Genomic DNA, 14,646 nt, shown 5'->3' with positions numbered 1-14,646 from the left:
GCTCTTTTGGGTTTTTTTTTTGAGTCATTTGCAAGGTTACAAAGTGCACAGTTTAGGCTGTGTCAGAATCTGAATGAACACTTCCAAGGTAGGAACATTCAGGGTTTTCTTAGGAATAGGAAGGGACGTGAACCCTGTATTACTGTTGCATTTCTTTTCCCTGCAGTCTCCTCTTAGTTTTATTATTTTATTATTCAAATTGGGGGCTGGCTTTGCCCCAGTAGCAGAGTGCACTCACAGCTACACAGCTTCTAAAGTCAGCTCAGTCCTGGAAGCACTTCTCGTATAGCCTGGACAGTCCAGTGTGTCTGCAACCTCAGTACCTGCAGAGTGCTCCTGAAACTAGAAACATGGGATGCACGGTGCAAAAAACCCACAGAAACCACAGGAAAGTAGCTCAGTTCTAGGACAGCTTAGCACAGATACAGCTGTACGCCCACCGACCAGACCTGGCACATGCAGGTGGGAGGTTGCTGCATCCCCAGGCTCTGGGAGGGGTGTGAGCTCAAGCGTAACGCGGCAGAGCTTGTGTCGGGCACTGCACACAAGCTAACAAGTCCAAATAGAGTAATGGTTGGGCCAGGGCTGGGTAAGAACCAAGAGATCTGCCTTGGCATGAGCAGCCGCTTTGCGCAGCCTTTTCCATATCTGCACGGCGTTCCCCAGGGTGCTCTGCAGAAGCCTGGCCAGCCAGAGCTTTGCTGTTTCGGGGTTACCCTGGCCCCTCACTGCCCTACTGAATGGGAATGGCTTCTTCAGTAGCCCTGAAAAGCTGCAAGCCAAGATTCTGACCCCATTTTTTTTCAGTTCCTTATAAATGCATTCAAAGACAGACATTCCCTCTGGATGGCAACTGTTATTCTGTCTCCTAGCTTTTCAGTAGCATAGTGGATTTGTTCCTTTTAAAAAGGCCCTCCACTTCTCCCCAGCCCTCTCCAGTTGAATAGCCTAGTCACAAGAACTGCATATCAACAAGACAAGCTGGAGAAAAATGTTTTGTTGAAACCGCATGTGTTTCTGTTGTTGTAAAGCTTCCTTGTTTGGTGGGATTTGGCTTTCTCATTCTGTTATTTTCAGCATTTCAAACATATGCTCAAAAAGCTTCTCTCTCTCCCTCCTCTTTTCTTTTTTTCTGTTTGCTTTGTTATATCATGTGAGTGCAGGTGGGCTGCAAGACACTGGCCACACAAAATAGCTCTGCAAACTGAGTCCATTCAGCTCCAGCACCTGGAGGATGAAGAAAAATTTCGCAAAATCCAGGCCATAGATCAGAATGTGTTTCAAGACAAACTGGAGGAGATGCAGGTATTAAGCCCCTGACAATAAACTGTCCAGAGAAGGAAGCTCTTGTGGTCAGCCAGATGGGAAACTTTCAGATGAGATTTTAGTCAGATGAATTTTTACGTCAATATACTGTTGGACAAAAATTTACCACCTCCTCCCTGTTTTTTTTTCTCGGAAGTTGGGCTTTTGATTAGGAGTTTCATTTTTGTGTGAAAGATGATATTCTGGGTAGAAATACTGATTTTTCACTGGGAAGGTGTTCACCAAGACACACTATTCCAATTCTTGGTACTCAGGCAACACAGGCACCTCCTTATTCTTTCTCGTGTACTCACTTCCCTGCAGAGCACCTCCCATGATGTGCTGCCATCAAGGGGGAAAATGCAGCATTCGGTCATGGAACATCTTGCATGAAAGATCCTGAAACAATAGCAGAGTTTTGGAGCTGAGATAACCTCTGGTTTCTGCTGAAAAAGTTTGAATTGATTTTTCACCAGAAACCCTTAAATACAGAAAAAAAAAAAAAAAAAGCCATCTGGGAAAGGCTGTGATTAGTGACCTAGATTATCTTGGAAATAACCTCCCAAAATGATAGTACCCCAACACTGAACAGACAGACAAAACCAAGCCACCAAGACAAGACAGAAAAGTTATTGGAGAAGCTCTGGACGGATTGGAAACCAACGAGTGACTTAGTAGAGCTATCATTTTTGCTTCACTGATTCTGTAACTAATTACAGTATAAATGCAGTAGCAAGAAATTTGAGCACAGATTTGCTGCTGCTTCTCCTCAGGAATTAGCTATTGTCACAAAGACAAAAAAGCAGCTGATCCTCACACTTGCACTTTGAACCGCCTGGCCAGTGGTTATTGCTTCTCCTCACCACTTCCATGGTCTAAACAGAAGTGGAATTGGATTAGGAGAGGTGAAATTGTGAGGATAAGAATCTTACCTTTGAATGTAACAAAGAGCACACCAGGAAGCTGTGTCTCCAGAGGCAGCACTCAGGTTCAGAGCCACATCTCATGCCTGCCGTTTCTCTTCCAGCTGATTGTATATGGTTTTTCTGTCACCGTGGACACTAACCAAGCTCATGATTTGGCCAAAAAAGCAAGGGAGGTCAAGAAACAGCTGAAGGAGCTTCAGAATTTGGCAAATGTCTACAACAACAGGGAAAGGATCTTCGGGATGAAAGTTACTAAAGTAAGTGTCAGGTCCTGTATCTACAGGATCCTTAATCTTTTTTGGGCCTTCTAGGTAGTAGGTAGAGCAAATAATGAGACAGGGAGGAATCCTTCATGCTCATTATCAGAAAAACTGCTCTGTGGTCCTGTAGAGTGACCACACTGCTCCGTCACTCCACTGTGCTGCAGAAGAGCTGATGCCAGGTTAATGGGCCTGATATTGCTACTTCTCTGAGAGACTTCGGGTGCTCACTGGGTGACGATTATGAGGAGGAATTGGATGGGGAGGGTCTTGAAGCAGCAGTGCAGTCTCTGTAAGGCTGTTACTGCGGTTCTACAGACCCGAATGCAGTGGCTGCGTAGCGGTGTGCAGGCGGCTGACTGGGCTCGGAGCACAGCCTGTTCTCCTAAGGCAGCAGTTCTGTGGTTGCAAACACCCATTTTGCCTGTAACTGTTCAGCTGCCAAGGAATCATTGTCATCCACATCCAGCCTAGCCTGGCTGCAGAGTAGAAGTGGAGCTCACCTGATCTCTCCTGCCTCTCAGTCTATGGTTAATTCTCCTTCACTGTAAGGAGCCAAGTTTTGATATGATGTGCAGTGTATGCTTTCACTGTTTGTGTGTGGACTACCCATCAAAATCTCATTCTGCAGCAGAGCATTTGTAGAGGCAAGTGGAGCGAGTGCTCTCCATACCAGACTGATGGTGCAGGCCCAGCTCCACTGGATGCATTTTGGCCTGAATGTGTCTGAATGTGAAGCCCAGCTTTGCTAGTTGTTCTCCCTTGGAATCTGTATTGTGGTCCCAGGAGAAGGTGGTCTGATACATGCTCCTGAAGTACATGTTTCTTGTTGCTTGCTTGAGATTAAAAAAAGAACTGTGGCTTTTTTGGCCATTTGACATGCAAGCTGTCATGCAGAGAATACACTTGGTACTTACGCTTGCTTTTTCTCTCTTTCCAAAGTACAGTACGCTATCCAAGATGGTTAAGGACTTCCAGCCATACTGTGATCTCTGGACTACAGTGTCAGACTGGATGCAGTGGCATAACAGCTGGATGAATGATCCTCTTGTGGAACTTGAGGCAGAGCAGCTAGAGAAGAATGTCAATGAATCTTCTAAAACAATGCAAAAATGCGTGAGGCAGTTCAAGGATTCACCAGGTAGATAAGCAGCCTGGGGGGAGGAAGTTGGTCCATATCAGCATTTTGATGTGAGGTGTGTCACAGAATGCTCTGAGTGGGGATTGTCAGGATGTCACACGGTTGTGTCGTTTGTGATGGAGCCAGCTGATAAAATGCTAGCAAAGTTATTTTCCACTTCTTTTCTGGAGTTATGATGATTCACATCTAGGTGCTAGTTTGCTGCTTGAAGTACCAGTCTGGCATGGAAATAACCAGGCTGCAAATTCCTTTTATATCTAATTCCCAATACAGTATTGAAAATAAAACCCACCCTCTTATGTTGCAGTTAATAGTTACTCATTTATATAAAGTAATATAATCCAGAATTGTGATAGAGAATTACTATGTGGCTCAGTGGCTAGACAGGTGGGTTTAAGCCCTTAGACAAGCCAGGAAGTAAAGGAACTTAAATACGGATCTTCCGGGTGCTGTTTGCTTGGCCAATATTGTTTTCTCTGTTGGCCAATGAATTTAGTGGAAAGCCAGAAGACATCTTGATTTTTTTGTGAATAAAATGAAATTGCAAATTCTGGAAATGATCTGTGGAATGTAATAACCATTTTCCTTCCTGCCTGAATGTGTGTGAAGTTCAGATGATCGCGTCCAGCCCTTGCAGTCCACATGAAGGTCTTTTAATCATGGCTCCTGGTAAAGCTGGAGTTGAGACTTCACTTGCAGCTTAACTTCCCATTCCATGATTCTCAGAGATGCGTTGGTCATTCTTTAGAGCTAATTCTAAAATCTCCTGCCAGATGGCTTAGATTGAAATATATTTTACAGTGGGAGATTTTTGATTCATCCTTTTAAACTTGAACTCACTCTTAAACAATGCCATGAATCAGCCCCAATGGAGGAGGTGATGAGTGGTTGCGTGAGTAACTATGAATCATTATGGTAAACAGAAATACTAAGAATACCTGCTCATATTCATTGCAATATTTCCTGGCACCTGGTGAAATATGTGTCTCGTCCTTGACTCTGCCTTGTGTTCACAGACCACCCAGCAGGGAGTGCGAGGCGGTCACGTCCTTGCCGTGAACGTGCAGTCAGCCATGCAGAGTGCAATAAAAGGAGGCACGTGCTGCAGCCAAATTTTGGAAAGGAAGCAAGTCCCGTGTTCTTTGCATATCTGTTGCTTTACTCGCAACAGCACAAGCTGGAAAAGGACATGATGTGAACAATGCTAAGACGTGGGCTTCCAGGATGCCCCCAGAGCAAAGCCCTTTCCTTGACTTTGTCCCTCCTATGAGGCTGAAGTGCCTTTGGCTCTGGTGTGGCCATGGGCTAGCAAGGCGTCTCCTGCATGCTTTCCCTTTCCAAAGCTGGCTGCAATCCTAGCTTACTTCTAGCTCCTATGTATTGTATCCATCTTCTATTTAGGATCGCCTGAGCTGGGTGTGAGATAACTTGCAGCCTGATCTTGTTAAGGAAGTTAAGATCTTAGAATGAAGACCAGAGCTTCTAAAATATCTATTGGCAGATGGGGCTTCATCATGCTTCGGCCTGTATAAGGAAATAAATTTGTTTGCTTCTCGTGTTCTGGTGAGCTCTAGGCTAAGGCACACACCTGCTTAGCATGGACTTGCCTGGAACAGACTTTTGGCTAATAGGCAGGTCTGCTTCTGGGAGTGGGTGTGAATCCTTGCTTAGTAGCCATGTAGAGAGAGCCTTTGTGTCTTCATTACTTCAACCTGCATTTTCCAGTGTGCTCTTCTGCTGCTTACCTACCCTGTTACCATGTGTCTACAAGCACATCAGGCTTTGGACAGCTTCTAGGGAGTTCCTTAAGGAAACATCCTTACACACTGTGTTGCTGATGTTCTTCTGTTTTTCTCTCTGAAAGCCTGCCAGGCTGTGGCAATGGAGTTTCGAGACAAGATTGAAGACTTCAAATCATACGTCCCCTTAATTCAAGGGCTGAACAATCCTGGTATGAAAAGCCGGCACTGGGAGATGCTGTCGGAAGAGATTAACATGGATATCAAGCCAGAACCCAGTCTGACAGTTGGTCACTGCTTGGAGATGAACCTGCTGGATCATATCGAGAGCATTACCAAAGTAGCTGAGATAGCTGGCAAGGAATACGCCATTGAGAATGTGAGGAGAGGGGGACTTGCTGTGTCTTTGGTTGCTTCTCAAATGCATTTCTGTTGAGCAGGCAGTCATTGCCTTGGGTGATGTTCCTTTTGTCCCAGAGCATTAGACACATTCTGCAGCACAAGTGAAAAGGCTGCTGGCCTTAGAGCAATGGCCACGCAACTGAGTTCACACACTAGAAGAAGTAATTTTGCCTTGCGTAGAATTTCAGTTGTAACATAACAGTGCTGCCTGATGGTTATGCTGATCCATCGGTTGGGGTTTCACACCTCACTGGGGGATTAGTGACTGTTTAAATTAAAATAAATTGATTGTCTGCATTCTGCCATTCAAATCTTATGTCAGGGATTAGCTGTGACTGGAAATGGAGGTGGGAAATCCTTTAACATGCAGGGAAGACTTGCTGGCTCTGGGAATTCGTGGGTTAGATAGTCTTTCAGCTTCAGTTCACCAGTTCAGATGTGATCTAAGATGGTCTTGATTGAAAGTCATTACCTTCTGGCAGGTTTTGTTCTCTGAAGTCTCAGGCGAGTTCTCAATGGGTAGCTGCCCCTTTCACAAAGCCGTCATTAACCGTAATCATTAATAGACACTTCACTGACAGCCCCTGTGCATCTAGTAGCATAAATAGGCCTGGAGATGAAATTGCCCTTTTTTCCCCTCAAAGTGTTCCTTTCAGGTCGGTGTTGAGTCCTTGCAGAGGAAATGTGCTGTTGCTGCGTGTGTCATGCATTAAACACACAGCTGCAGTTTCCAGTGGAATCCAAGAGCAAAAGCCTGTCACTTGCTAGAGAGGGACATTTAGAGGGTTGTGGAAGCTGGGAAAACCATTGCAAAGGCTGTATCTGAAAATTAAATTGCTTGTCCCTCTGTTCCAGGCACTCAACAAGATGGAGAGTGAATGGAACTCAGTTTTCTTTATTGTGGAGCCTTACAAAGACACGGGCACCTTTATTCTGAAAGACACTGATGAAGCTAATCAGCTCACAGATGATCACATTGTCATGGTTCAGAGCATGTCCTTCTCACCGTTCAAGAAACATTTTGAGGAAAGGATGGGCACATGGGAAAATAAGCTGAAGATAACACAGGTATTGGTTTCTTACCCACGCACACGGTGAAGGCAGGCAGCGGGGCTGTGCTGCCATGCTTGAACGTGGACACTGTGCAGTTGCTGCTAGGGAACTGGGAGGACAACTATCAAGAGAATATCAGTCTTTAAGAAGGAAGAGGGCCTGTCAAAGCCCTCTGACTCTAATAACATAGGGGATAAAATCTCAGAGCCTTTTTCTGCAAACAGCAGTGATGAAATTCCAACTCTTTTAGTATCTATTGCCACGCTTTTTGGCAGGGTCAGGACTCTCCCATTGCTGTGAATAGCCCTACTGGTATCTCTAAATGTATTATACTAAGTGAATCTTATAGATTCTTACAGGTCCTGTGGAATCCATGCTAATCGTTCACATCTCAGTGTAGGTAAGTGCCTGTTTAAGCAGGATCTGGCAGACCATGCCAGCACTTCATCATCAAACCGGAGCCTGAATGCTCAGCACCCAGCAGGACTCACCCAGCAGAACAGCATTTTGCTGCAGGATAAAAATTCCAATACAAGTATCTAGCTGGAGAATGCTATGTAAATGCTGGGGTTTGATGCACGGCAGCATTGCTCATGACTACCTTATTCTGTTTATTGGTGCTTACCTTCTGGATGTGCTTGGGCTGTGGGCTGCCAGAGCGCTAACCTTGTCTCATGAGGATACAGAAATGCTGCTCTAAGCCCTAAGGCAGCAGATGACATGGGGAAATGCAGTTATTTACTGTGTGGTGTTGGCTGTGATGTTGTCTGTTTTCACCCTGCCTTTCCTACCCCTTGTTTTGATTGCATTCATCCCTATCATGAAAGGCCCATGAATCTGCTTTTGGGAAGTGGCTGATCAGGGTTAGCTGATGGAGTGTGGCAAGAGCCACTGTCTGTGTTACTGGAAAACCCAGTTCCTGCTGGGTTGAGTAGCTGCCTGTGGTCAGAGAACACCAGATAGCACCATGTGACTAAGGCAGTCCGAAAGGGAGTCAAACACTTGAGCTGCTTTGCAATGTGGGGCAGGTTCCCCATGCCTTCTCGTCTCCCATGCCTGAAAATGGAAGAGGAAGATGTTCTTCCAGCGTTATTCTTGCTCCTCTGAGTGCCTGACAAACAGAGTTCCCTTCTGGTGCCTCACTGAAATGTTTAGCTTTCCATTCGTTCTCTTAACTCAGAGTGTTGTTCAAGGATGTTTTCATGGATTATTCTGTAGGTATGGCTGGGGCTGAGGTATATCAGGCAGCAGAGAGGATATGACAAATGCAAAGTCTGGCATATTATTTTTCATTCTTCTTCCACAAAAGAAAGCTCTTTTCACAAATAAAATCCCCATCTTACTGTGTGCTCACATAGTACTCTCTTCTGTAAAATACAGAAACACTAGCCACAGAAATTTGACCTAGCACCACACAGTCCCTTTGATCTTAAGTATTGGCTTACACATATTTCTAAACTACCTGCTGACAACCATTAGCAAAAGGGATTAATTATTTGGGAAGGAAATTCCAGCTCCTGATGCTGCATGTAGATTTTAGAATTGTGGAAGGTCTGAGTGCAGCATCACCTCTTTTTTCTCTTATTTTTTTCTTTTTTTTTAACCCCATTCTGGCGCAGTTTGAATGGTTTTGTTGAACAGGTTCATAGCATGGTGTCTCGATACGCTCCTTTTGTGTCCCACTAGGATGTCCTAGAGGAATGGCTGAACTGCCAGTGCTCTTGGCTCTACTTGGAGCCCATCTTTAGATCAGAGGACATCAAAAGACAGCTCCCATTGGAAAGCCAGCGCTACCAGGACATGGATACGGAGTGGAGGAACATCATGAAGAATGCTAAAGAAAACCCTGAGGTGCGTGTCTTGATGAAAGCCAATGCAGATATCCCAAATTCCTTGGAGCTGTGCTCACACAAGAACTGCCTTTGGGTTGTTGCCTTTGTAATGGTGTGGGCATGAGCAGCCCTGCATGAGCCATGCACCCTCTCCCAGGGTGCCGTGCTAGGTTTCTTCTCTTGGAACATGCCCTTTTGTTCCAGTGTCCAAATGGACAGCCATTCCCCGCAATGCCTTGCACCAAGCTGTCCGCCCCACCAGAGACCTTCTCCCCAGCACACAGACTCCCTACCTCTTACGACTCTTGCACCAGGCCTGCTATAATCCTAATCCATAAGATATCTCCTTCGATTCTTCCTCAAGACTGACCCTTTTAAATTGTTTAGAGCCATTGTTTGGCTCTTCTGCTGCCCTTCACCTGTTTCTGTGGCCTGGTAGCAGTGCTCTGCACCCTTCTGTTCTCCAGTCGCCACTTCGTAGGTCTCCATCACCACTTGTATTCCATACTACAGATGTTGGTGGTATTTACGGGAATCTAGAAATGCGCTTGTCACATCCGTAATTTCTGTTTCCTCTCTTTGCCCACAAAGCTCACACTTCTCCAGATCCCTGTGAATGACTCATTTAAATCCCATCAGTAACATCAGTGTGCAAATCAATTATCTCCCCTGCCTTGTCTCTAACATGCTCAGAATACTGATGCTTCCTCTGTTCTCCATTCTCTTTATAGGTGATGTCTTTGTGCCCAGATCCTGTGCTACTAGAGAACCTGCGAAAATGTAACAATCTACTCGAACTAGTGCAGAAAGGGCTGAGTGAATATCTGGAGATGAAGAGACGCGCTTTTCCCAGGTAACCTCAAACGTCAGTGGGCTGGATCACACTCGCTGGTTCGGAAAACACAAAAGGAGAGGCTCGCTCCAGTTCACTCTGCCAAGAAAGAGCAACACAATCCAAGCTTAGGATATTGTCATGAGATTTGCAAACATGAGCAGGGCTGCGCCTTTCAATGCTGCCATCTGATGGGGAGAAAACAGGCAGACACAAATGTTGTGAGTCTGGTAGCATCGTTGCATATCTGTGCCTCGTGATTTGTCGAGAAAGGATGGGGTAAAATGGAAACTTTCATGTAACTCCGTCCCTTATTCTTGATGGAATACGTCTATGCTTTAATACTCATTTAAGCCCACTTTGCATGGGAACGACTGATTTCTGCAGATGGAGAAGTCTGTCTCTACAGAAAGGGAGATGACTGGACCATAGCTGCTACTCTCCTACACAAATACAAAGAGATCAGTGGGTGGTCAGAAACAGTGTCTCCAGCAATAGGCTTGTTCCTCGCATTGCTGGGACTTCAGCCCTGATGCTGCAGTATAGCAAGCCTCCCCTCATGCCTCACTCTCTGTTTCTAGGTTCTACTTCCTTTCAGATGATGAGCTGCTGGAAATACTATCTCAGACAAAAGACCCCACTGCTGTGCAACCTCACCTCCGCAAATGCTTTGAGAACATTGCACAGGTAGGCAAAGCAAGCACCCTCGTGGCTTGGCCCACCTTTGGGAAGTTGTCATGGGAATCCAAAGGCATCCTGAGGTCTGGAGGGCTGTTCACATTCTGCTGCGTGGACACGGATCTCCTGGGGACCTGTGACTGCACACAGGCATTGCAAGGTGCTCCCTGCCCTGGAGTGGGATTCCAGCAACCTCACTTTAGACATTTCAGAGCCAGACATCTGCCTATGAATTGGGTACCCTCGATTGCCTTTTGGACAATGAGGGGAAAACAGGGTTCTGCAAAGGGCAACTTGCAGAAATTCACTTAGATCCCCATTTTAGGAGACGAGAACGCTCTCTCTGGAGATGTCTGTCCATCACACTGTGGAGGCCAAGAGAAGTAGCTCAGACTTGGCTGTCTACTCACAGGCACCTGGTTAGGATGGAATCACACTCTTGCTGACAGCCCCAGCAGGGACAATGAGCAAGCCTGAACTGAATTAAGTTTCTGCCTTCATCCCCACTTAGGAGCCGGGGTTAACCCAGCTATTTTTCCTCTTTATTATTCGTAATAGATTTCAGACTCCATGGCTAGTCACAGCTTGTACCACCACAATACTCAGACGCTAAAACCAATCTCCTAGTCATTAGATTGGGAAAATAGAAAGGAAATTGAACTGGAAAGCTGGTGCAAAGCCATTGGAATAAATAAGGAGACTTTCAGTGATATGCTGAGGCACTGGAGAAGCTGTTAGAATTTTACTCTTAAAACCGGGCACTGTGGCCTCAAGGGAAATGATTTGAATCTACAGAATTGAACAGGGTTTGCATCCTAGACATGCAATGAGACATGTTCATCCTATCTGTAATTTCATTTATTTTGCTTAAGTTAAACCAGCAACATGAATCTCTTGTTTTCATACAGGCACCCTCCATTTTTTGGAGAGGTCATTTTGCATATCTGTCGCACACTTTGTTATCACTATTGACACCCAAGTTTGGCACCGGAGAGCATACACCACTACAGCCTGGCTGTTCCCCCATGGCAGGAGGGGAGGAACAGAAAGAAAATCCTCCTTTCACATCTCCTGTTGCGCTTCTTCCATTAGCTGCTGTTCCAGGAGGACCTGCAGATCACACACATGTACTCTGCTGAAGGAGAAGAGGTGAAGCTGTGTGTTTCCATCTATCCCACTGACAATGTGGAGGAGTGGCTGCTGGAAGTGGAGAAATCCATGAAGGCCAGTGTACGGGACCACATAGAAAGATCAATTGGTGTTTATCCAGAGGTAAGAGTTTTATCACAGACTGGCTGGTCTCCAGTGTCTTGGTTCTAGGCTTACCATAAAGTTCACCAGTGATGGGGCTGATGAATTTGTCATATTCTACTAGTTTTAAAATACACCTTTAATCCAGTTGTGTGTGTGTGTGTTAAGTGCAGAATGTGCAGTTAAGCAAGCAACTAATGCTTCAGAAGAATGCAAACCCTGCACACTCACTCAACAGCCACAGAATGCTCCCCAGTATCATAGAACAACCCTGCATGAATCCATATCTATTCTTCTCTCCAGGCAACTTCTTTTTTATGAGGATCTCCTTCAAACTCTCATGTCTTGCACATGTGCTAGAGGCTGGTAAAAGTAACCAAGACATGGGAACTATTGATTTCAGTCAATGCACAGAGGATGCATCTTGGCTCTGGTTTCTGTGTAAAAGCTATGCTGGTAGAAAATTTGAATTTTAATTTGTTTGGGTCGAAGGAGGCAGAAAGCTGAAAAATGAAAAGGCCTCAGATATTTCTGTTGCCATTTTCTACTCAGCAAGTGGAGGAAAAGAAAAGGAAAGCCTCTTAAACAATAACACAGTTCTTATTTTGTAATTATGCATCTCAGATCAGGGAGGCATAGGAATAAAAAAATAAAATCATTGTCTTACCACCTTTTTTTTTGTCTTTTTTGAGACTGCACGTACTACATGGGTCTTGCAATGGCCTGGCCAAGTGGTCATTGCTGGCTGCCAGATTTTCTGGACAAAGGAAGTGTCTGAAGCTCTGGAAGCTGGAGATTTGTCCAGCAGGCTTTACCCACAGCTGACTACTCAGGTATGAAAGTGAATATAAGGGTGAGATTCTGCCAGATGGAGATTTTTCAGTCATGAGACCTTAGATAACTTATAAATACAGCCAGGACAATATTGTAGGAGAAACAGAGACATAGTCCCGCATAGCACAGCTCAAAAACAGCTAAATAACCAGGTTCTTATCATCTTAATCATTAGGATATTTGTCATCATAAACCTCTAATAATGTACAGCACAGATAATATGGTCATTACCTGAAGACAGAAACAGAGTGAAAGACCCTGTCTTCAGGGTCACCCAAAAGTCAAAGGTGGAGGAGAACTGAAGGGATGGATGGTAGTAGTCAAAGTAAAACTGCATCCTTTATATCTGTTCCCTGCATCTAATCACACCTAATACCTGGGATATATTAGCTCTGGGCCTCATGGTGGCTCTAACTCTTTCTTTTCACCTGAACATGGTAATGGTGTAGGCAAAAGTGAGTTCTGACCACTGTTTGCTTTCTGAGGGGTCATTTGTATCTATAGCAAGAGAAGAGGCAGAAGTTGCCTGGACACAGCCTGTGATCTGGACGTGGCATGCCATAACTTCAGTTGCATTGTGTTAGTACAGCCTGGCTCCTTGGGATAGGTATTGCTTCAGAGTATTTTCTTTTCCTTTCCCAGCTGGGTGATTTGGTTGCCCTGGTCCGTGGACAATTGTCTAAGATGCAGCGATCAGTGTTGTCAGCTCTGATTGTGATTGAGGTCCATGCCAAGGATGTTGCAGCAAAGCTGATTGAGGAGAATGTGACAAGCATGAATGATTTTGAGTGGATCTCTCAGCTCAGGTAGAGAGCAGAGCTGTTGAACCTCACCTGGCCTCCTTGGCCAGTCTTCATCCTCCTTACCCATCAGTTGTGTCCATAGCAAATGGTAACAAGAGTTTGCATGGTCTGTAAGCAGTATTCATGGGTTGCCTCTAATGTCCCTGTGAGGAATGAGATTTCAATCTAAAAAGGATGCTGGTTCTAACGTGTCTAACAGATGTAGTTTTGGCAGCATCCACTTTGGCAATATAGATGAAGCCATACCATGGTGTTTCACTGTGAAAGGGCATGCTCCTGCCTAAGGAATATGACCCTTGATATAACACCTAATTTCAGAACTCCTGTCTGCCCTGTTGTGGTACCTTATCCTTTCTTCTCTCAAGAGGGAAACCCTTGACATGCAGGTCTCCAGACTTGCAGGTTGCAGCCTTATGAGCTGCTGTGTTGTCTGCCAGGCAGCGTTTATCTTTCTGATGTCATGTTCACTCATCATTAGATATTACTGGACGAAGGAGGACATGTACATCAGAGCAGTCAATGCTGAATTTCTCTATGGCTATGAGTATCTGGGCAACAGTGGCCGTCTGGTCATCACACCCCTCACTGACAGGTAAGGAAGTGGTTTTCTGGGTAATAAGTATATCTTTTTATTTTTTCTTTTGTTTTTGTATGAACAAGGCTTATTGGGGATTAAACTAAGGATGAGACCATGCCAGTCTTACTGCTTAATTCATGTAAATAGAAGCTATTTGTACAGTAGATGACTACGTGAGAGAATAGAAACACCCTAGTGTTGGTTCGGTGTTCCTGGTGATCAATGCTCAGACTGGTTGTTTGCACTCTCCTAATTCTTAATATGGTGCTCTGACTCATAAAATGCCCACATGATAGTTAAGGAGCGCTTCTACAAATGGGTAAATAGGAGCATCTAATACCCTAGAATACGCAGCAGCGATCGTAGTTTTACCCTTTTGTAACTGTTCTTTTTCTGGAGAGTGAATTCGTAGCCAGTGGCAGAAGGATGTGTGCATGCAGGCCCCCATGAATACTAATCAAGGCCATATAGCTGACTCCTTTGCAGAGTGCTGCATATCTAAGCAGTTCTGCAGAGTAACAAAGGATGGATTCCTACCTGTCTCTGACTGAATAGATCATATGTCTCCCTTACTGAAATCACTAATAGAAGTGCTTTTCATCATCTGGTCTCTTCTTTGTTGTAGGTGTTACCTGACACTTACAGGAGCTCTGCACCTGAAATTTGGAGGAGCACCTGCAGGACCAGCAGGAACAGGCAAAACAGAAACGACAAAAGACTTGGGGAAAGCACTAGCAATCCAAACTGTAGTGTTCAACTGCTCCGACCAGCTTGACTTTATGGCAATGGGAAAGTTTTTCAAGGGACTAGCCAGGTACAATGAAATACTGTGTGTCATTATCAAGGAGTGGGTGGGATACAGGGATGCTCGCCACTGGGAATCAGTGGGTGTTTTTCAGAGCAGCCCAGAAGAGCAAACAAAGCCCTAGTAGGAGTGTTACTGTGTTCCTGAATGAGCAAAGTTACAAAATTCCTGCCAGAAGGGAGAGACAGTTGAGCCAATTAAAAAAAAA

General features: G+C 45.0%; 1 protein-coding gene across 1 annotated transcript in view; it reads left to right on the top strand.

Annotated features, from left to right (window-relative positions):
* DNAH1 (dynein axonemal heavy chain 1) overlaps nucleotides 1–14,646 on the top strand; it is a gene marked incomplete at both ends in the record, with an annotated part of 69,251 nt that overhangs the window by 15,978 nt on the left and 38,627 nt on the right. The window contains 13 exons of the mRNA XM_082060341.1: nucleotides 1,164–1,305; nucleotides 2,333–2,488; nucleotides 3,434–3,632; nucleotides 5,497–5,750; nucleotides 6,629–6,841; nucleotides 8,513–8,677; nucleotides 9,390–9,511; nucleotides 10,072–10,177; nucleotides 11,261–11,440; nucleotides 12,112–12,252; nucleotides 12,896–13,059; nucleotides 13,535–13,648; nucleotides 14,259–14,447. Coding sequence (XP_081916467.1) covers nucleotides 1,164–1,305; nucleotides 2,333–2,488; nucleotides 3,434–3,632; nucleotides 5,497–5,750; nucleotides 6,629–6,841; nucleotides 8,513–8,677; nucleotides 9,390–9,511; nucleotides 10,072–10,177; nucleotides 11,261–11,440; nucleotides 12,112–12,252; nucleotides 12,896–13,059; nucleotides 13,535–13,648; nucleotides 14,259–14,447 — 2,145 coding nt within the window. The remainder of the gene's footprint in view (nucleotides 1–1,163; nucleotides 1,306–2,332; nucleotides 2,489–3,433; nucleotides 3,633–5,496; nucleotides 5,751–6,628; nucleotides 6,842–8,512; nucleotides 8,678–9,389; nucleotides 9,512–10,071; nucleotides 10,178–11,260; nucleotides 11,441–12,111; nucleotides 12,253–12,895; nucleotides 13,060–13,534; nucleotides 13,649–14,258; nucleotides 14,448–14,646) is intronic.

The sequence above is a fragment of the Streptopelia decaocto genome (assembly GCF_964273445.1).
Source record: "Streptopelia decaocto genome assembly, chromosome: 8".
Taxonomy (NCBI): domain Eukaryota; kingdom Metazoa; phylum Chordata; class Aves; order Columbiformes; family Columbidae; genus Streptopelia; species Streptopelia decaocto.
The sequence above is the reverse complement of the archived record's forward strand: the minus strand, read 5'-3'. Positions and strand labels throughout refer to the sequence as shown.